Source organism: Branchiostoma belcheri, unplaced genomic scaffold (genome assembly GCF_001625305.1).
Source record: "Branchiostoma belcheri isolate BF01 breed outbred unplaced genomic scaffold, Haploidv18h27 scaffold24, whole genome shotgun sequence".
NCBI classification, from domain to species: Eukaryota; Metazoa; Chordata; class Leptocardii; order Amphioxiformes; family Branchiostomatidae; genus Branchiostoma; species Branchiostoma belcheri.
This window is the reverse complement of record NW_017803843.1, coordinates 333,056-355,306: the sequence shown is the minus strand read 5'-3', so window position 1 is coordinate 355,306 and position 22,251 is coordinate 333,056. Positions and strand designations below refer to the sequence as shown.

At 39.4% G+C, this 22,251-nt stretch overlaps 3 protein-coding genes across 25 annotated transcripts in view; 1 reads left to right on the top strand and 2 right to left on the bottom strand.

Moving 5' to 3' along the window:
* LOC109471151 (dynactin subunit 1-like) overlaps positions 1 to 7,076 on the bottom strand; it is a 29,741-nt gene extending 22,665 nt beyond the window's left edge. For 12 of the 22 annotated variants that reach the window (XM_019770388.1, XM_019770393.1, XM_019770397.1 and 9 more), the window contains exons 1-7: positions 6,847 to 7,076; positions 6,430 to 6,529; positions 5,801 to 5,821; positions 4,761 to 4,807; positions 2,805 to 2,843; positions 2,263 to 2,298; positions 1,362 to 1,451 (exon numbers count right to left, since the gene is read on the bottom strand). In XM_019770388.1, the coding sequence (XP_019625947.1) occupies positions 1,362 to 1,451; positions 2,263 to 2,298; positions 2,805 to 2,843; positions 4,761 to 4,807; positions 5,801 to 5,821; positions 6,430 to 6,529; positions 6,847 to 7,062 (549 nt within the window). In that variant the 5' untranslated portion in view covers positions 7,063 to 7,076. Of the gene's footprint in view, positions 1 to 212; positions 292 to 1,361; positions 1,452 to 2,262; positions 2,299 to 2,804; positions 2,844 to 4,760; positions 4,808 to 5,800; positions 5,822 to 6,429; positions 6,530 to 6,846 lie in introns of those variants that run through there. The other 10 variants (XM_019770394.1, XM_019770391.1, XM_019770404.1 and 7 more) reach the window with 10 other exon arrangements.
* A 1,570-nt stretch (positions 7,077 to 8,646) lies between these two features.
* Positions 8,647 to 20,849, top strand: LOC109471194 (vacuolar protein sorting-associated protein 51 homolog). Of its 2 annotated transcripts, none has more exons than XM_019770482.1 (23): positions 8,647 to 8,703; positions 9,290 to 9,369; positions 9,739 to 9,886; positions 10,144 to 10,229; positions 10,665 to 10,820; positions 11,118 to 11,191; positions 11,524 to 11,656; positions 12,050 to 12,138; positions 14,369 to 14,486; positions 14,731 to 14,834; positions 15,038 to 15,149; positions 15,452 to 15,552; positions 15,669 to 15,748; positions 15,985 to 16,124; positions 16,447 to 16,569; positions 16,949 to 17,053; positions 17,305 to 17,445; positions 18,497 to 18,607; positions 19,015 to 19,136; positions 19,538 to 19,664; positions 19,850 to 19,962; positions 20,243 to 20,321; positions 20,580 to 20,849. In XM_019770482.1, exons 1-23 carry the CDS (start codon positions 8,688 to 8,690, stop codon positions 20,607 to 20,609), a joined length of 2,388 nt encoding a protein of 795 aa, XP_019626041.1. In that variant the 5' UTR covers positions 8,647 to 8,687; the 3' UTR covers positions 20,610 to 20,849. The 2 variants fall into 2 exon arrangements, with proteins under 2 accessions (XP_019626041.1, XP_019626040.1); XM_019770481.1 differs by having other exon boundaries at positions 9,290 to 9,375.
* Positions 12,327 to 13,528, bottom strand: LOC109471195 (arylacetamide deacetylase-like). The gene has a single exon (XM_019770483.1). It carries the CDS (start codon positions 13,524 to 13,526, stop codon positions 12,327 to 12,329), a length of 1,200 nt encoding a protein of 399 aa, XP_019626042.1. The 5' UTR covers positions 13,527 to 13,528.
* Positions 20,850 to 22,251: the final 1,402 nt, after the last annotated feature.

Sequence of the window (22,251 nt, the reverse complement as noted above, 5' to 3'; positions counted from 1 at the left end):
GCTCTGCAACCTCTGTATTTCTCCTGATGATACAAGTATATAAAGCAGATTTACACATCTCTGTTCTGGTAAAAGTAAGGAGGAGGATACAGTAAGTCCATAAGAATGGACCATGGAAAGTAGCTGCAATTTGTACTCATTGCAGTTGTTGCTGAAGAAGAAAAGCCTGGTACAGTAAGTGTAAAGAAGATAGAAGGGAAGAAGGCACCTACTTTGGATTTGGCAGAGTCCTTGGAAGGTTGGGTGGGGGACTACAGAGAAGAGGAGGAAGAGAATCCGAAGATAAGCAGGTAACGAGGGAGAAAAGCATTTTCATTGTCTACCACACGTACAGCCAGACGGACTACCGGTAATAAGTTATACATTAGAGAATGAAAGGCATACTTGAATCATAATTATAGAGAAATGCGCAGGAGGAAGAGTTTGGAGGAAGAGTTTGGAGAGGTTTTCTCTTTTGTACAGAGACTGTCTACTATATACACAATGTACTTAGTAGTCATGTAATGTCCATTGTATTGTCCCAATACTCAGACAAGATGAAAAGATAAAAGTCTCCCAACTGTGTGACCCTGCTATATTTTAAAATTGTAGAACTTATCTACTTATCTGTTAGGCTGAAGATACAACCAGGGCTGCCTAACTAGCATAGGGCTATTTTTATTATAATTATTGAGGCTGATACAAGACAGGGTTTGCCAGGCCTCCATCTGAGTGAATTGTATGATAATTGCAAGGCCCTTGGGTGATTTTCCAGATGGGAAACTTTCATCTTTGAATAAAAAATTACCATTCAATGGCATCTTTCAAAAATGACAGCATTCAAAGTTGATGTTGTCTTGAGATAGAATGGACTAACATGTTATAGTACACATTGTACAGTATGATAGTCTTTAACATGACAACTGCTTTATTTAAAACTTTTCTTTAATGATTACATAATGTGAGCAAAAATATTGCAAGCAACATAATCTATAGATGCAGATGTTACAAGCTTTCCTACCATATTAGCACTCATTCTAAGACAATACAAGCACAAGCACTAGCAACTTCTGTCAGCCCAGGCCTGTAACAGCGGGCATATTTGCTGTCATTGGTAGTGGATCAAACAGTAAGCATTCATCTTATTTCATTCACACACAGATCATACATGTACATGGCTTTGATTGTGGTACATGTATGAGCAATTTCAGTAGTAAAGACTGCAGCAGGCTTCCAAACTTGCAATGTTGAGTGCATAAAACATACAGCGGTGTAGTTAAGCAGTGCACAGTAATACAGACATGCCGAACTCATGAGCTTGAGCACTGCGCGGGTGACAAACAAAAATTTGTGCTTTGCAAAGTCCCCAACGGAGTTAATACCTTCATTTCCTTGATGGTTTCTTCCAAGTTACTAGACGTTGGGGATTTTTTGGACTTTTTGGGCTGGTCGGAGTTTGCAGTCTTTGAAGTCTGGAACATCATGCAAGTCAGGCAGAGTTGTTAGCATTAAAGTTAATCATCATCACCAGATGCTTTGTCAGCTCAAGTTGAACACACCCATGGTAGTTTTCCAATGAACAATTTATACCAGTATCAACCATACAAGGCTAGTACACATAAATGCAATTCCAGAAATTCAGGGAATTCGTAAATTAAAGTCACAATGCACTTATTTTCGTGCAGTTTCCAAGCTTCTAGTAATTCCGCAGTTCCTTCATTTTGCTCCTGCTTTGGTTGAATTCTTCCATATTTGTGGTGAGCTTGAGTTGAACCATACTGTAATGACTACTGGTGTGTATGCACCCATATATAATACATTGTATTAATATAATTACATGATACATACACAATTTTAGACGAGATGATTGTACACTCTTATCCAAAAACAAGTTTTTCTTACAGATTTACGTGTACCCCTATATACCGATAATTCTTACACATGCTATAGGCTGGCTATTGGTCACATCTATGTGTATGTGAGACAAAGGGCATTCAATTCAAGGTTAGAAGAGGACACCATCTGTCAAACTGAACAGTACATCTGTGACAGATATACATGACAATACATGATTGTATATACGACTGAATTGTGTGTCTGTTAAGAACAAAAATAAAAGTCTACAAGATAAAGTTCAGGAAATAATATACTGTGGATAGTTTTGAAATCCTAGTATATACAAAATGATGGTATTCATGGCCTGGTGAGAGTCTTGCAACTGGAAAGAAAAATGTTTCGCGTGTCATTGTTTTGTGCAGCATGACTATCATCAATACTATCTACCTTAAGTTCAGAGGATGATGCACTCCTAGCTGGAGGCTGTGGGCAAGGGAAATGTGTTAGCAAAGCCAAACAAATGATTTATCAAGCTACGTACAGAAGTTAATATCATTTATATACACTATAGAAATCTTCAGTGTCTGGTGAATATAAGCAACTGTTACAGTAAAAGAAATGTATGAAATGTAAAAACTTGGACCAAATTCAAAATATGACTTAAGTAATGTACATGGCAAATCTGAATTCAGACCAATTTGATACATTTTTTCTTAGGCCAGGGTTCACTCCTTAAAGCCTTCACTTTTTCATTTCTTCACCTCTTGATGAAATAGCCACAACTACAGATACTGTAAATAACCACCATTCCACCCATTCTCTATCTATGCATACCTTCTTATAAGAGATTAAATGCTAGAAAGCTTTCGCCCTCTAATGTGTTGAAGCCAGTACCATTCCACCAAAGGTTAGACGGTTAGAAAAAGCCAAAGCAGTCATCCTCTACTGGGGTTAGTAGGTTAGTGGTAGATAACATGGTATGGTTGTACCTTGGAACTTGATGATGGTGTTTTCCTTTGGGGTATGGACTACAAGGTAAGGGAAAGAATAAAGGGGATGTCTATTACAAACAAACTATTGATGAAAAGTATGTGATCTATATTTCAGCTATGCTAATGTTAGCCTGGAACTATTAAAATAATCAATAAACTAAAGAATGGGGAAATAGAACGACATTACTAAAAATATATGTGGTTTTGGTCAAACCTAGAGTGTCAGTGGATAAATGTGAACAATACATGTAACTGTTACTGCATACCAACACTATTCTGAACATGTGTCACTCTACAATAATAATATGTATAAAGAAGTTTTAGGTGGTGGTTTGGTCAACATTACCTACAACACTGTTTGAACATTAGTTCTTTCTTCATAGCATACAGTAATGTTTTACTGCTACATGTACATGTAGTATATCTAATGGCTGTACAATGTATAAATGAAACCTGTTTCTACTGGAAAAAAAGGTTACAAAAAAAGTACCAAAGAATTTACCTGTAAGATAAACATTAAAGAATAATACTATTAGTCTGGTACCATATACATGTACTTCTTTGCACAATGTCAGCCCTTGATAATAATCTACCACTGTAAGTGTAACAGACACACTGTCTTGACTGTCTACCTGCACCAGTATAGGTTCAACACTGAAGGACGTTTTCGAAGTGTATATTATAATAGTGACTAAGTAATGCCATGATTTTGCATGATCTAACCTTGAATCGGAAGGGTTGTCTCTACAGGTGAAAGGTAGGAAGAAAGGAGGCAGAGAAAAAGAGGAGAGCAGACATGATAGAGTGTGCCTGCTCATTGCCAAAAGTCTTTGTTTCTTTCTTTCTTTTCTCTCAGTTTGGAAATGAAACAGGCTAGAAATCTACAACTTCTTTTCACTTGAATTGCATGATGGATGTATTTCAATTGGAATAGTTACGTAAGTTTAACTGGTATCATCTGATGCTTAAGCCAAGACCTTTTGGCAATGCCATGCGAGTTACATGTTGCACAGATTAGAGCCTGCTATGTATATTGAGAACCTTGGCAAAAACTAGGTATATTTGGATCAAAAGTAGGATTTTTATGCACTATGAGAATAAATGAGAAAAGGAAGACGACTTTAACAAAATCTTACATTTATGTACTTAAAAATGAATGTGAATGTTTAAGCCCTCTGACCCAATGAAACAGTTATCACACCATGTTTCAATTTTTCACTTCAATAAATCAACAAATTTAAAATGAAGCTGTTTCTCACATTCTTAGCAGCTTTTAGGTTTTTCAGAGATAACACTAGTACTAAGTAGTAGTATAAGAAACCACATACTAGACATCTTAAATTATAATTTCTTATAATAGTCAAAGGTCCAAAATAAAATCAGGATATTCATTGGGTCAGTTTGGCACCTGTGACAGAAAAAGTAGTATGAAATGCAAGAATAATGACATTATGATTAACTTCACATTGACACACACACTGTTACTACAATTCATTCTATTCTAGTAGATACACTCTCTTTTTAATAGTAACGCCAAGAAGTGTATATCATAGTTGCCTATAGAAGATTACATTTTTTAACTACTAGTAACATGATACAGCCTGCATATACAATCATATCACCACTAATTCCTAGAAAAACATTATAATCAAGCTGAAAGCTGAAACCTTTAACAGTACTAGTGACCTGAGTCACAACCCTGTCATGATTATGGTTCTACTAAGACAGTGACACAGCAATTGCAGTTGTACATTGATACAAACATTTCACTTCAGTTTTTTCAATAACTGCAATAAATCTGACCTTGAAATCTGACAGTGTATGTCTGCATACGCTTATTCTTCTCTTGTGCATTATACACCTTCACAACTTGAACTATAGTCAAACAAGATACGCCCCATATATATATATATATATGCCCCATTATATAAAAATCAAAGAAGAAAAGCCTACCTCAAGATTCTCACGGCTTCCCCGAGAGGCTCTGGGAGTTTCAAAGGCTGAAATGGACACCAATTGTCATGTGTTATGTACGAAGGACAATAATTCAATCTTCTCTCTGACCACATAACTAATACCAGTACAAATTCAGTGTCAAATGGCTACTTTAGTGGGCTGAAGGTTAAACACCAGTTTTTCAAACATTACTGAGAAGGGCTTCAGGCCACAGATACTGTATACTTTATATGACTTTCTTTTAGCCTTAATTTTTTTTCATCATACCTTATTAGAGAAGAGCTTAAAATGATTTTGCAGAATGATGTTAACATTTCAATGGTTACTGATGACGACAGTATATGTATATATAGCAGAAGAGTTATGATGAATCTTCAATGACAGATGAATATCAAAAAAATGGAAGCCATGACAACTTAAGTTCACATCACACAGCGCAGAGGTGCAGGTGATTTTTACAAGACAAGTGAGACTGGGTGCAGAGCAAGCAGATGTCATGTGGCTTTCATGTGCAAGTTAGTACCCTGTGATCTCTTCCTGCAAGCTGAAATTCCTTATAAAATATAAGCATACAATTTTATCTACTTCCCTAGGCCTCTTACACAGCATTAGGTAGTAAAGAGCTGTTAAATAATCATAAGCACATGCCCAGTAAGCCTGAATGCCTGTAGCTTCCATGTAGCTTCCCTGTCCAAAAGACTGGACCCACACATATTCCGTGAGTCAGATTTGTTAAGATTTTCAATAGGCATGCTGATTGGCCAAAACTGAATGATGACATTGTGTAACAAACTAATTCAACTGTCATGCAGGTTTGGCCAATTAGTGTGCCTATTTAAAAAAATATTCAAATGACAAACAGAAAAATGCATGAAGAAGTCCCAGAGACAGTGTACTGAAGCTAACAAGGCACTGCAGGCATCCACACTGATGCCCAGCAACAGTAGACTGGGAAAATCATAGCCGCCACCACCATAGCACACACATTTAAACATACTACGCAATGCCACAACACAGCCATTGCCATGGTAACAAACCTGTGGATCTTGGTCTTGGAGCTGGAGGGAAGGAGGGAGTGAGGGAGAGAGCAGGTGGATGAGTCCAGATCAGTTTATTCATGTATAGAGGTAACAGGCAGAGCCGATGCACAGCAAAGGGGTATCTAGTAGCTACCAACTACAAACTCATGCTACTGCATCTATGGGTAAGTCTTGAATGAGCATTAGCAAAGCTGGAATTGGAACATGAAAACATTTTACATGTTTTTTTTTAATGTAGCTTATAGTAACTACGGGTAATACAGTTCTACAAATCTACTGTGTCATTTCACAATTTTCAGTAAGTTTTATAAGTTACACATGAATATAGCTCAATGGGACGTTCAAGACATTTTTACATATTAGAGTAAAATACGGTAGTTTTTACAACAAACTTGGTGAGAAAGACAGCAAAGTCAACATTTGAACACAAAACTCACGACACAAACATCTTAGTACAACAATAATAGGACAGAAAAGATGACATCCTTTAGGTGAAAAATTAAAATAACTACAAATCTCCCAGGATATTGTGTTACAATGGAACAGAAGTACATGAAAAACAGACTATAATGTTAAATGTTGATTAAATGTTGGGTTAATTGAATACTTGTGCTACGATAGCATACCTCTGGACCCAGGGGTTCGTTTAGCAACAGATTTCTCCTCCTGTGAAGGTGTACTGGGAGTACTGGCAGATCCACCAGACTGGTCCTCTAACACGTTCAACTACACATCAGTGGAACAAAATAACAGTTCATCAGTTAAGATAAAACGCCAAGAAACAACTTTTTCATGTGTCCTGACTAACGAGTGATTGGATCAGATTAATTATGCTAAGGAATTCGATGACTGAGCAATTCAATGAAAACTTCCAAGTTTTTGGAGTTGGAGAACAAATCAACCTTCTATATGTCACTTACCAATTCAGATGAACTTTCCTGCTAACATATTGATGACTTTTTGTCATGAACCATTAAGGCAGATTGGTATTCAGATCAGGATGATACAATATAATGACTAGCACTAACAGTAAGACTACAAACCTGAGACTGCCTGACAAAGATGCCGAAGCCGTCATCACAGTTGAAGTACTTCTTCCCCTGCACGGTTCCGTTGTTCTTTCCCTTCTTCTCGTCCAGGACCACTCCTATCCACTTCCCGCTGGCAAACATGGTGGTCCCGACGTACGCCACCGTGCCCACCAGGCCCTTCCCCGCAACCTCCACGCGCATCCCTACCTTCATCGGCCGGTCTGCCATGGCTGGATAGGCTAGGGACTGGAGACAGAGTTTAAAAAAGAATGTATCTCTCTTACAATCTTTAGAATATTTGGCAGTGCCAATAAATTTTTAATCATTTTGGGCAAGCTGCCTATATATTAAGTCCACTCTCATTTTTCCATAATATATCGCGAGTCCCAGGCCTGCACTCAAAGTCAAATATATTGTGCAAGTTGGTCGATGACATGTATGCTAGTTATATAGGTTAACATGAAAATATATTTACTGCTACCTTCTAAAATTCCATTAATACAATAGAACCAAGAATAGACACTGGAAAGCTTGATTTTTGTCTCAAAATGTTTGACTCTTTGAAGAATCATTTGCAATCACTATTGCATAGAAAAACGTGAATCCTGAATATAAAGCTCATTTTAGAGATCCTGAAACAAATAAATATTAGTAAGCTGTGAGCATCATAATTAGCCATTCCCTGAGGAACCAATGAAAAGTCTGTGTAACCAGATCGATTCTAATTCAATTAGATCTGAGACAGAGTGCATATGTTAGTATTGCTGAAAACAATACATTTTGTATAAATCATCTTCATGTTATTACTTGGTGTGCCAAAAGCAAATACTAGTAATAAGTAGCTGCTGCAAAGTGACAACAATAATGCTTTTCCTCAATGATTCATAAATGCAATCCAGGATGCATTTACTGCATAATCTGCATGATCATTTTGATTTCTATAACTTGGTTGCACCTTTAGGTAATACCACAGTGTGGCAGTTATGCGATAAGAAAACTCAATTGTGGTCATGTTTTTCTTTTTTTTTTTACATCCTTAATAATGATGGCGAGTGGGATGATTTGTTGATGGCTCCTTGATTCGAACAGTATAGTGCCACATCCCAAAATAGGTCACCTTTCACTGCGTATAAGTTAATAACCTCCTTGGCTGCACTTAACATAAAATTATAATCTATTTTGATTTGATTGCATGATATGTTGATTAGTAGGATGTGCGATAAACACAAAAATTATGGATAAAGGAACTACGACAAAGACATCAAAACGATTTTAGCTGTTGAGGGCTCATCAACAAAACAGCAATCATGACAATGTTGTGATGTGATTGGCAATGTTGTGAATCGTAAGTTAGATCACCAGGTCCTGAAAAAAAATTATGACATCATCTCATGATCTCATTAGAATCGGAGTCTCTTGTCCGACAAAAATACGGACAGTGAGACGGCTTAGGAGCGTTCTGAGAATGTTAAGTGCGTCCTTACCTGTTACAGACGTGTAAGCAACCGTAAAGGAATGAATTAAGGACAGAATATCATCTTTCTCTGCGAGAAATCCTGCAATCTGTCATTCCGCCTTCGCCGACTGCAAAATTCTCCGCCTTCTTCCGCTCAGGGCGGGTCGACTAAGAAATAGGGTACTTCAAAAATTTAGAAAGAACGCCAATAATACATAAATCAAGCTTTAGAATATTTTTACTCATTTTAATATTAAATACATTATAAATTATGATTTCTTTGTATGATATGCGCTAAAATAATATATTCTGAAAATTTTATGCCAGTTTTATTTATCAACCAACCTTGACAGAGATGTAATCTTCCAAATGATCCCACCGGGCATTACGATTCAAGATGGCTGCCGCTCCAGGTAAAAAATCTGTGGGGAGGGCGGAACATATTATTATCCTTCTCAGTCTGTTTTCAAAGTTTCTACATGTCATATCTCCATCCTGTTTATTACCCAAAGATGCTGTTACAAATAAGTTATTTCCGGGCACTAGATAATGGGAAAAAATGGGATATCATTCGCATAGTTACATGTCAAGTTGTAACGACTCTGGCATCAATTATTATACGTGGAGCCTTTTGATAAACCAGACAACACCAACAAGGGAATAATACTCCCGTTTCATTTTGATCCCATGATAACCCGCTGCTGATATTAAACCCCTTCAATTTTTGTTGATAGTTTGTACATAGCCCCACTCCCTTTTCAAGGAATTTCCTTTCAGTATAACCCATAAACTTTCACAACATGTTTATGGAACAGTGATGGATCAAGGAAGTTGACCTGGCCTAGAGTAAGTACTTGGAGGAATTCGGGTAGTGGTTGACTGTGTGTAATACCTGATTGAATTACATCATACAATCCCATCCACAGTTATTATACATTCACGAAAACCCAAACCACTTCCCAGGTGTCTGAAATCTCGGAATTTCTTGTTTTCACCCAGAATCGCCGCCCCCACCAGGAGAGGATGATGGGCGCCGGCGTAAGAGACACGGCATGCTGAAACTGTACTATGGCTTACAGGTGAACGTGTGTGCAGCTTTCTTATATACCATGCATGTACATGGCAAAACTTTTTAGATAGCTAATCCAAACACAATTTATGTTCATTTGGTACTTCAGACTTGCAAATTTGGTTAAATGTAACACTGTCCCTTCCTTTACTCAAGTCCAGTCTCTATTCGTGTACATGTATGACCAGTACATTATGATTTAGCACCTACATATTCAATAGAACCCTTGTTTTCTTTTCACATTCCCACATTAGAAAAGTCAGACTTTTTTTTCAGAGTGCAAAGTGAGAAAGAAAAAAAAGGTATAATAAACTTTGATCTGTTCTTCTGTGTCCTAACTAATTGTATATCTATAAATGTACACTGTATATATCTACAGGCAGAGTCAGGTGCTAAGGGCGCAGCGGCCACCACAGACCCGTGTGACATCAATGGGGCCCACTTCAAGCCGGAGGTGTACCTCCAACGTCTCATGCAGGAGAAGTCGCTTAACGAACTCATGGACAAGGAGAGGGACATGGTCAGACGTAAGATACACTGTCATTTCTGATACACAGATTTCGTGTATTTCTGTCTGTGGTCTTAATAACAGGAGACTGGTTCTCTAGAAGAAACAGAAATTGAAGAATATAGAAATTCAAGTATGAGATTTATTACTGAAAGTTGCACAAGTACTAGTATTTTGTATCATTTTGAAAAATGATCATAAACATATGTGACTCACCATCATTTTTCTTCTCAAATGCCTGCTGTACTTGATCCTTCATCCTTTAACTTTCTGCAGAAATCCGTTCCTTGGACAGTGACATGCAGACTCTGGTGTATGAAAACTACAACAAGTTTATCAGTGCAACTGATACAATACGAAAGGTAAAAAGCAATGGCCTTGCTCATTTATATTTACAATGAAGGAGCATCTATTTGTAATCATATTGCTTTGCAAGTCATTTTAAGTTGTCATTTTGTTCCCTAATTTGCAGCCACAAGAGAATTTTGATTTAGTTACCAAACGGGTACAGTGTATGCACTAAGAATTTTCCTGTGATACTATTTTGATAGTATGAAATTGTGCGTGTGAATTTATGATTTATTATTCTTCTTAAATTGTGCTTGTGTCTATTTAATTTTGATAAAATTTGGTTTCTGAACAGGATTGAAATTTTCTTGTATCAAAGGTAAAGAAAATGACACCATTTGTTTGGCTACATTGTAGTTGGTTACAAGCTACTAACACTAGTAACAGTACTAACACTTATGATTGATGAAACTTTAAGGTGAGCGAACATTTGCTGTTCACTTCTGCAGATGAAAAACGACTTTAAGAAGATGGAGGATGAGATGGATCGTCTGGCCACCAACATGGAGTCCATCACGGAGTTCAGCGCCCGGATCAGCGGGACTCTGCAGGACAGGCGCCAACAGATCACCAAACTGTCAGGGGTGCACATGCTGTTGAAAAAGGTGAGACATGAAATTGAGAGGTTCAATCCCTGGCATTCTTGGCTAGACGTTGTGTCCTTGGGAAAGGCACTTTACACAACTTTTTTTTTACAGGACTTCAGGTGTAAATTAGGTTCCTGACTTTAGTTGGGCAGTGAGAGGAGGGGGATAGGCTCTGCTTTCCAATACCATGCCCAAGACATAATGCCAAATATGATGGATTGAAAATCTGTAAAATGTTGCCAACACATGTATATTCCCCAAAGTATCCTGCCCAAGCTTTGAAACAGTGCTGAATTTTGTCTGTCGTTCTTACAGCTCCAGTTCCTGTTTGAGCTGCCAGCACGACTGAAGAAGTGTATTGAGATGCAGGCTTACGGACAGGCTGTCAGGTAAGTGTGCTTCACATAACCAGGAGGAAGATGGCCCTGGGTACTTTTCTAAACAATTGACTTAATAGCAAGTTCTGGTTACTTTTGGATGCAGAAGTATTGTTTTAGGTGACTGAGCTGTGGGCTTGTCTGTCTGCGTATCCAATCAGAGAAGGTTGACCACATGTCGATGGAAGGTTGATACAGAAAGTCAAAAGGTCAGACACAGGAAATGGCACTGACTGGGAGCATACAGGAATTCAGGAAGGTGAGGCAATAGTTCCTTTAAGTCTGAAATCTGTGACAAATTTATTTAATGTCTTGATGAAGGTTTTTCTCTCAAACCCTGACAGATACTACACCAAGGCCCGTACAGTTCTGGACCAGTACCAGCACATGCCCTCCTTCCATGGCATCAGGGAGGACTGTTCTGTCATTGTCGCTGAGCTCTGTGTCAAGCTCAGGGAGCAGTTTAAAAACAAAGAGGTATGACAGTTATATCATTATGTAATGTTATCTCAGTTTTCTGTAACATGGGTTATTTATTGCACCACAAGGATTTTGTTGTTTAGACTAGCAGTCTATCATAAATAGCAACTTAGCCAATAAGAGACAGGCATCAGATTTGCACACATCATTTTTATTAGTCACATTTTTAATGCTTATTTTGACGAAGGCTATGCTAAGAATAGGCTACTGGACTTTTTAAAGGCAAAACTGAATCATTACCCCAAGGTATTGTAGCTATGATATCAATGATATAGTGTAGAATAAAAGCAAGTCTTTCTCATTTTGTTGATCACTAAAGCTTGCTTGTAAAGATGTGAGCCTTGATTATTTTTATTGAATTATTATTGTATGTTATTTCCACCTTCCCAGTCTGATGCTCACCAGCTAGCGGAGTGTGTAGATCTCCTGCTGCAGCTGAAGGAGCCGGCAGATGAACTGTGTGATGAGTTCCTTCAACAGTGAGTCTTTCATTGCTTTCTGCAGTCCCTAATGGTTATCAGGCAGACTAAGTGTGACTGTAGGTGACATGAAATGACAACCCCCATGTAACCTCTAACTTAAGCATTTAAACTTACAAGCTAAACATATCAAACTTAGATAGTGCCAAGAGTATAATACCCGGTAGGTAAAAATTATGATATGCTATCTAGAGGTGTTCTTTAAGATCCTCCATCATGTCCTGTCCTACCTTAAACCTACCAAACTCTGGTACATAATCAAATAACTGGAACACCATGTGAAAGCCTGACATGTAATGCTTCAGTTGAACCTGTACGCCTGCCTTCTCCAGCCTTTTGCTGTAAAAAATGCCGTCATCTCGGATGGAATCATGTTCACAGACGACTATGTACGCCCTGGGTAGTCCCCTCAAGTCAGTCTCTTCTGCCATGAGTGGAGATATGTACGGGTCGAGGAGATGTCTTGGGTTCGGCCCGACTTCTTCCGCAGACATCTTCTTTCCCGGCGGGCGGGGCGGAATCTTGGGGTCGATAAGGTGTGGGTCGAGATAATCTGCATAGTGGGAGGAGTTGAACTTGTCTGAAAGGTTTTCGTTGGTGAGAAATGTCTGCATCAGAGACTTGTCACCAGCCAGATAGTTTGACTTGAAGAAAGCAGTTCTTTTGTTGGATAAGGTGAACAGATGGCCGCTTTGCCTGTAAGAGGGAGTGTTGAAACTCACAAACTGCGTCGCGGGGTAAATCAGAGCTTGGAGTCGTGGCATGGGCCTGAAATTCTCCTGGCTTAGCTTCAGGGATACAGTCGCTGAGAGATGACCCCCCGCGCTGTCGCCGGCCACCGCTACACGAGACGGGTCCACGTCGTACTTCTCAGCGTTGTTGATGAAGTGTTTGGTGGCGGCCATGCAGTCGTCGAGCGCGGCGGGGTAGACGTGCTCCGGAGCTAGCCGGTAATCCACAGACACAACCACAACACCCAGGGTCTTGGCCAGGTGAAGGGTTATGTGGTGATGCGAGTCCACGTTCAACACACAGAACCCCCCTCCATGATAATAGACCAGTCCAGGACCCTTCCCAGCCTTCTTCCTACCTGTCGGCTCGTACAGTCGAACCTTGACCCCAGCAAATGTAGTGTCAGTGACTTTGACCGACGGATCCTCCATCTTAACATTCAGAATGTTCTGCATAGCCCTCATTAAGGAAAGCTTGGTTGTGAGACCGAGTGATTCTAGAATAGCGGCCAGATCATCTTGCAATTTGAGGCTAAAAATCAGTCCTCTGAACTTCCCTTTTTCCTCAATGCTGTCAGGAACTGGAGGAAAGTAACGCCAGGCAGCTAACATGGCCAACAAGGCCAGAACCACGGAGACCTTAGTTACACCAGCCATGTTGTAGAAGAAAGGACAAAGGTCATGTTGACCTCTGTCCTTATTGATTTAAGTAGGTCAGAGTTCGTCTGCAAAGAATCGGGGGCGTGGCTTGTTACGCATCAAGTTCCTAGGTTCCTTTAGGGGGGCACCTTAGGGGGGCACTGAAACCTGTGGATGTTGTTTTTTTCTGTTCAAAATGAGAGGATGTTTGACCTAAAGAAAGGTATAGACAAAGCTCTGCAAATTTGCACCTGTATACACAGTCACATGCACACATGCACAGAATTAAAGGTAGCCATTATGGAACAATTTAAGTGTATAAAACTTTGACTGACAATGACAAGCATAACTATAGTATGTCTACATTCTTCTGTATAAAAACTGTGTTACTGTTTAGACTTATGATTAGAGAACATTAGAGAGACAGGCCTTGCTAGTGTTGACCCACTTGGACAGAGTCCCTTGGAAACATGGTGTTATGACTAGCTGACTACTGCCTCCCCCTGTGTCTGTATCTGTATCTGTATCTGTATAGCCGGTATAACCGCCTTTCGGCGTAACACACCAGCTTCAGTGTCAGGGACCTCCACAGCAGTATGATCTAAAACTGGATACTACTACCGTGTTACTACTACTCTTGTGGACTTGTGGTAATCTCCAAGCAGATTCTGTGGGGCAAAAGTAGTATATTGGCCGCCTGTATTGCTGTAACCATTTGCAGCTTTTGGGTGGTATATTGGATACTGCCTGGCTAATTGGATACTGTCTTGCCAATTTGATACTGTATTTTGCAATCACCCAGAGAATCTGCTTGGAGATTAGACTTGTGTTAGTCAGGTGCTGTCTGTCATGTTCTGCAGTGCCCGACACAAGGTGGATGAGGACCTGCGGATGCTGCGGCTGCAGCTGCAGATGTTGGAGGAGGGGCAGGTGCCATCACCTGGCGACCCTGGTGATGGAGACAAGCCTCATCCCATGGTGGGACAGACTTGTACTTGCATTTGGCATATTTCCATCAAATCAATCAAAAACAGTCTATTGATCAGTCATGAACATTGCAGCTGAAGGTTGAACTTCTTATAGATGTACATTGTTAAAAGCAATCACAGCTACACAGTCTTAAAATGAAATTTTGTCAGTTGAGTTGCTTTTTTAAAAATATTTACACGTTATTGTGAAATGTGGACCAATCTAGTTGTTTTTGTCTCCTGTCCCCATGCAGGATGTTCTGGAGTTTACTGACACTGGCTGTAACGTGTTCCTGAGTGACATGTGTCTGGTCATCGCTTCATACAAGGACCTGTTCATCAACAGACCTGGCACAGGGTAGGTCTGCACATACCGGGGCATTTTATTATGTACATGTGTGCCTTCAGCTTGCCTAAGATTTGTGCTTTGACAAAACAAACAAGTCTTTTTATATTTCTTTTTTGATAAGTATCAATAGCAACTTGCCAAGCTGCATGTAGCTTAAAATTTGAGGCTGTCTTTTCCAGTTTAATACATCAAACTTTGTGTTATGTTTTCAGAGTGCAGGAACAGGCCTATCTGGAGAAGGTGGCCAACCAGAAACTGGAGGTGTTTGTTAACTCACTGATGGGACAGTACTTCAGCTATGTGGAACAGAGGGTACAACTGGAGGTTAGAGCAGATCAGCTTCTTCTGTCTGTTTTATTTCTCCCTAGTTCTCCTCCCTTCCTTCTATAGTTGCAGCAGTAACTTAAATGGAGAAAGGGATGTCAGGCTGTCTAGAAACCTGTTTTATTAGCTTTTTCATTAAGTTTTGCAAAGTTTCTAAATTTGAGTTGGTACACAGTCCATCCGTTGTGCCCACCTTCTCCCTGATGTCTTAACCAGTACCAATAATGTTGCCAGAAGTCAGCAGGACGTCAGCAGAAAGAGTGTTTAAGGCTTAAGACAAATTTTGATATTTCTGTTAACAGAAAGAGTCCTCAGACAACACCCTGTTGGTGCGAGCTCTGGACCGCTTCCATCGCAGGCTACAGGCAGTGGAGAAACTTCTACCTGAGACAGAGTCTACAAGGTGGGAGCTGTCTCTTGGGTTTAGCTAATATAATTCTAACTTACAGTTCCTGTTTTGATCATATTATTGACGAGTGAACTTTTGATATAATGAAATTCAACATTGCTTTTTTCCAGCTCTGCTACTGATATTGTAGCCAAGATGGCTCATGACAGGGTCATCCACTACTCTGAAGCACTCAGGAGACACTTTGCAGGTCAGTTCATGATCATGAGTTCATCTCAATTGTTGTATTGTGAAATAGATGACCCGGCACGCTTTGGGTTGGACTAAGCGGGCGGCCTGTGGAGGAATTCAGGAAGTGGTGAAATAGATGATTATATTTCATCATGACATCCCTTCCACAGTTCCAATACTTTCACAAATACCCAGAACATTTTGAATTCTCTGAACTTTGTTTCATGCACCATGTTTTGTTGGTGTGTTGTACAGACTGCCTGACAGACGTGCGACAGAGCCTGGCTGCCTCGCGCTCCCTCAGTAAACAGGAGGGCAGTAACCTGGGAGACCTGCTGCAGACTACTGCCACCTCCATCTTAGACCAGCTCAAGACTGTGCTGTCAGATCTCAGGGTTCGTTGTCTCTTTCTCTCCTTGTTTGACAATTTATGGGAAATGCTGTCAGAAGATGTTGGTGAAATTTTCATAGATCATCAGTTTATACCTTTTGTATGGTTAGCACAGCATTTTCATTTTTTTAAGTCATCTTATTTTTTCTCTTTCACCATCTTGTAATCCTTGTCAATCCATCCCAAAACAATTAACAATTTTGTTTGACAAAATATTGATTGTACCTGGTATAATTTTAAATGAAAAGTGAAGATTTAGACGCTTACATGGTAAGACATCACAAGTACATGTAAAATTTAAAGTCTTTTGTTTTCCATTGAACCAGGCTTTCATTGAGTCAGACATCACGTTTGCGATGCAGCCGTACTTCCGGGAGCCGTTCTGTGTCCAGGATGTGAGGGAAGGTCTGGTGGTGGGCTTCCTCAAACACATGTTCACGACCTGCTCTGTAAGCAACACATTGTTTGTTTCATCTACCCATTAAACATCCTAAGAGGTGTAGGTGTAGTAGTAGGCATCCTTAATTCCATTTCAAAATGATGGTTGCACTCTAGACCTAGTGTTAAGGGCCATGTACAGATAGAGTCTTCTGGCTTATAGGCATAACACACTAGTTTTCTACAAATGTACATTAGGTGCAAGCTGCATAAGTCCTGACTGTAAGCTTTGACACAAGGTAGAATCCCTCCTTTTTTTCACAAAAGTGGTAAGCCAGGAAAATTCTGTGGAAAGTGAAGTAAAATCAAAAGTTGTAACTGTTTTAATTTGTGCTTCAGACAATACATAATTGATGTTCATTATGTACCCTGCTGTGTGTTTTCTTACAGGAGTTTTGTGAGGGTTCTGGAGACAAGAGTTCTGCCCCCCCACCTCTGATCCTCCTGCTGTCTCGCCTGTGTCTGGACTATGACATGACAACCATCAGCTATCTGGTCAGTAGGATGAGGGAACGAGGGAGGGATGAATAAGTGAAAGAGCAAGAGAATGAAAGAAAGAATATGAGAATGAATAAAAACAGTAATAGAGTAGATGAAAGAACAAGAAATGAGGCAAGTATAGGAGTGAGATAATGAATTGAAGAGTTGACCCAAAGGATGTTTCCTTCAAAGTGACCATGTAAGAACAATAATTGGAATTCTTTGTTATTGTCTTGAATGTTGCTAACTGTTTATCTCCATTGCAGATATCCCTGACTGATGAACAGTTTCTGGTGGAGGACAAGTCTGCGGTGACACCGCTGTCAGAACTGTGTAACCTGGCTAAGGACACGGCACAGAAACTCCTGGACCATTATGTCAAAGTGCAGGGCTTGACCATCTCACAGGTAGGGATTGACTTGTTGGCTACACCTGGACCATTACGTAAAAATGCAGGGCTTGACCATTTCACGGGCATTAATCAAATTGTTGGCTACACCTCTGTCTGAACTGTGTTATTTGCCGGTAGCTAGAGAAACCATCTGTTGGATTGCTGCCCATAGGCTAACAATCTGTCCAGTTTGATGGATATGTCCCCTGCTAGAGCCAAATGTACCTACTAAGGCCACAGCAAGTAATTTTTATGGATGACAGCAGCGCGCGCATTAATTTTCGCCTGATTTGAAAAAAAATAATAAAATTTTGTTGCCCTTTGACAGTGGTCAACATGCCAAAAATGGGCAAAGATGTCTGTTGCCATGCCGGAAGGTGGATGGCAGAACTATGAAGATAGGAGACAAGATTTAATGTTTTGTTTCTTACTTTGATGCAGTGATATGTGATGCTGGATGTGTATATGTGATGTTCTCACTGAATCAAAACCATTTGTACAATGATTGAGTCAAAATTTCAACATGAAGGAACCTTGTTTTTTTCGGTCCGACTTTTTTTTTTTCGCCCGCTCGCATTAGATTTGGAGTCTGCGGAGGATGTCAGCCATAAAATTTACTTGCTGTGGCCTAATTTCCTTCCACCATATAACTACCTCCTGCATGGGAAATGACTTGAAATGATTGCCAGCCTGCATCATGGATGGCAGAGCTAATTCAGCATTTGCATTTAATGTGTAGTGTGTTGTTTTGTGGTTCTCAATTTTTTTCTGGTTGAGGATTTCTGTGATACAGATTAGCTGTGTTACATTTCTTCTTTGCTACTGTACTGTAGTGTAACTCAAGAAACAAAATATTTATGATCTCTAGTTACATGTACAAAATGTACTTAGTCTACAATGCACTACTGCAACATGTAGTGACTTTATGAAAGCACATTAGACAACCTGATATAAGATTTAGGTGACTACTCGAGTCAATTCACACTCACAACTCTTTGTAGCCTTAGTAATGAATTGGGAAGCAAACAAAAGGGAACTGATAATAATGTTGTTACCGCTATTTGTAGATGCTGAGGAAAAGTGTGGAGACCCGTGATTGGCTGAACACCATCGAGCCCCGTAACGTCCGTGCTGTCATGAAGAGAGTTGTGGAGGACGTCACAGCTATAGACTCACAGGTAAGGCTAACAACAGAACCATCATGGTACTTATTACTGTAAATTACAGAAACTTTCGTAGTGGTTTTATTTTCTCAGTTTTCTGATGAACTCTCCACCATGACACTGCGAATTATATCACTGTTGTACAACAGAATTATTTCAAAAAATGTTAATGTACTGAAATACACTGCAAAAACCTCCTTTGTCCTTCTACTACGGAACCACAGTGAAATTATATGCATTAATATTAGTGTTGTGAGGTGGAAAATTTAGCTTGCAATGAATGTGTGAAAAATATTTGGCGTTGGAGTGTTGAACAATTACATTGTGACAAGTTCAAAATGGTGTGTTTTTTGCATCTTTCTGTTGTGCGTTGTTCCTTTTGATGAATTTTTGCTGCAACCTGTGATCTGTTGTCCTGGCAGGTTGGCCTTCTGTATGAAGAAGGGCTGAGGAAGGCCCACAGTAGTGACTCCAGCAAACGGACGTTTCCCTACAGCTCCTCCAGACAAAACCAGCGCTCTCAGTGGAGCAGCTATGCACCAAGGTAAACACTCTCTGAAATGACACAAACTAAATAACGAGGGAGGGGGCAGTGGAGGAGAAAAGGTCATCTCTGCCTCTACAAATGTAGACTCTCCCAGCAGAAACACAAGCGACTATTAGCAAAGAAGGGGTAGTACCTCTTAAGATATACATGTAATGTTAGAGGCCAACCCCCAGTGTTTTAACCTAAAAAAAATTTCTGTCATCTCAACTTCGTCTGATGTAACATCATGACATTGTTGACCTGGCATGACACTCCTAGTGGGGTTTGGGCCATGCTCCCCAGTGAAACTTTTGAAATCTTGACCCTCTGATATGGAATTTCCTGCATTTAGAACACTGCTGTCCCCACATGTAAGGCACCGTTCACTGCTAAACTCATGTTGCGTCTTCACCCTCCAGTTCCAACATGGACACCAGCCTGATGAGTAACATACAGAAGCTGTTCTCGGAGAGGATCGAAATCTTCAGCGCCGTGGACTTCTCCAAAGTCTCTGTCCTCACTGGTATTATCAAGATCAGCCTTAAGGTACAAGATTGCACTGTTACAATTGGTTGAAAGATAACTGAGAAGCACTTTAGGTATGAAAGGCATGTTTGAGAGTCACATACAGACAGTGGCACCTTGTACTAAGGTAGACCTATAAATAGTGTGGTGTCAAGCTTAAGATGGAGTTGTAATGTTTGACTCATTGTTCACTTACTGCTCCCCAGACGTTCTTGGAGTGTGTAAGATTGCGTACGTTTGCCCGCTTCGGACTTCAGCAGATACAGGTGGACTGTCACTACCTGCAGATGTACCTCTGGAGATTTGTGTCCGATGAAAAGTAAGGAGAAACACTTAAAACAGATTTTGACACAACAATGCAGCTGCTCCAAGTAGTATGTGTACCTGTGTACAATGTCATGTATATGACTATTTCATATGCATCTTGCTATTGATAGCAAGCATTATTTTGAAAGCTGTGACATCATAACGACATCATAACTTATAAAATAGATATTATAAACATATAATTAGTATATTATTTATTATTATCAAGTGTTTTGTTGACATTATTCTGGATCTCTGCTTCAGGATGAAAGTGTACAATTTCTTTCCTACAGCCTTGTGCACACCCTACTAGATGAAATAGTGGGCAGTGCCATCCACCGATGTTTAGATCCTGTAACCATGGAACCTAGTGTGAGTATTCATATTATTAACTTTTGTATGGAATAGCATGGGTTGCCCTCTAACTTTAACTTCAATTTGAAGTGCCTTGCAGACTGTGACAAAACAAAAGGTTGGGTTATTTTGTTCAGAAGAACCATGATTTGTATATTTCTTTATTAAAGTTTACTTATTGATAAATAAAATTTTAAATCTACGAGACTTGTACTGTAATTAGTATGGAAATTTTTTCTCTACATGGTTTTGAAATGCACTACCTTCTACCTACAGGTTATTGAGGTCATCTGTGATCGAGGCTGAGGAAGACAATTGTTCAGGAGATGAGCTGCTGTATTTATCTGAAGTGTTAACTGGAAAACTTTACCTGTAGTTGTGACAAGCACCATATCTATAGAAAATGAAGATTTTGTGCCATTGTGCAGTTACCTGTAGTCACAGTTGGCATGCACAATACACATGATGTACATCATGGACAAGGTTGTAATATTTCTGTATGCTGTGAAAATTTAGTTATTGTTAACAGTTTCAATTCTATGATGATCAGCATATATGCAACAGACAAAAACGGTGGTCTTTATTTCATCTTAAAGTTTATTGTTGTACAGTGAAGCTTCTATTAATTGGAAGGTCTGGGACCATAGTGAAGTTAGTAGGCTGATTGAAATAATACACATGTCTAGTGTTCTTCCACAAACTGCTGATCTGTACATTTCTATAAGTTGAGTACTTTGATCATTTGTTGCTGACATTAAAAGGTACCAGTAATTTGATATGGATAGCCCTGGATACATGTCAATCATATCAATAGGTCAATAAAGATAAGATTGTAACATAGACACAAAATAATTAAATCTTAACAGTGTTTGAAAAAGGTACAAAATGCCCATGTTTTACATTATCAGATGTGAAGCATTTTCATAAGAAATGACAAAGACAGTTTGCAGTTGTATTGCACACAATGTTTAATATATAGACCAGAGCCATATCCATGCTAGTTGAATAATTCATTTTTGATAACATTGTTTGTGCAATATGAAAACAAGTGTTTTGATATAAAATCACTTTCTCTTGTACATGTCTTTGACATTTACTTGAATGTACTAGATAATACCAGTCTTGATTTTTCATTCATTAGATTCTACAAAACTCGTATATGTAACCACATGTTTTGGTGAAACAGTGGAAGGAAGCAAATGCAATATTAAATAATTGGCAAATATTATGTCATGAGCTTGGAAAAAGACCTGAAAATAAAAGCATACTGTAAGAACAATATAATTGTAATGTCTTTTGATTACTTTCCTTTACATTAATTCTTAACCAAATCAAACATGAAAAACACATCCAGGATTGGCTTAATTTTATTTTTGTTATGTTAGAAAAGGTCCTAGCCAGGCACCTACGTAGTACCTGTTAACTTGTGGGTGATATACCAACTGAATGTATGTTTCACTTGTTGTAATACCTGTACCAATAGCTAGGTGGCAGTATTACCTGTCCCATGTTAAGCACCAGTCTGCAGGGGTTCGAGGAAACACAGACACCTGCGGCACTAGTACTTAGCATGGAGCAGGCCAGTCATTGGCACTCCTGATGTACCAGTCTTTGCAACTCTGGATGTTGTCATCTTCATGCAAATAGATTGTCTATATCAGAAAAGGCGATGTATGAACCAACATACAAAGTATACAGTGAGTTTGGTCTAAGACTAATGCATTTCTCTGTACCACAGTACAATGACTACCATTTCTCTACCATCATTGCTATCTTCCGTACCTTACATACCTTGTACACTGGAAACAGCGCAAACTGTACATTCTAGTAACAAGTAGGAAAAGCTCTATGAAAGGTTGGTTTCTTTTGCTTTTAGATTGACCTGATATGGGATTTCCCAGGACAATAGTTATTTTTGACTGTCCAAAATTTCCAATGAAGTCGTATC

Excerpts from the sequence above, each read along its gene's own strand:
- LOC109471195 (XM_019770483.1), bottom strand. The coding sequence starts at position 13,526 with ATGGCTGGTGTAACTAAGGTCTCCGTGGTTCTGGCCTTGTTGGCCATG.
- LOC109471194 (XM_019770481.1), top strand. Across the intron at positions 17,054-17,304 it reads TGACAACCATCAGCTATCTG|ATATCCCTGACTGATGAACA; the intron begins GTCAGTAGGATG and ends TCTCCATTGCAG. Across the intron at positions 20,322-20,579 it reads CTGTAACCATGGAACCTAGT|GTTATTGAGGTCATCTGTGA; the intron begins GTGAGTATTCAT and ends TTCTACCTACAG.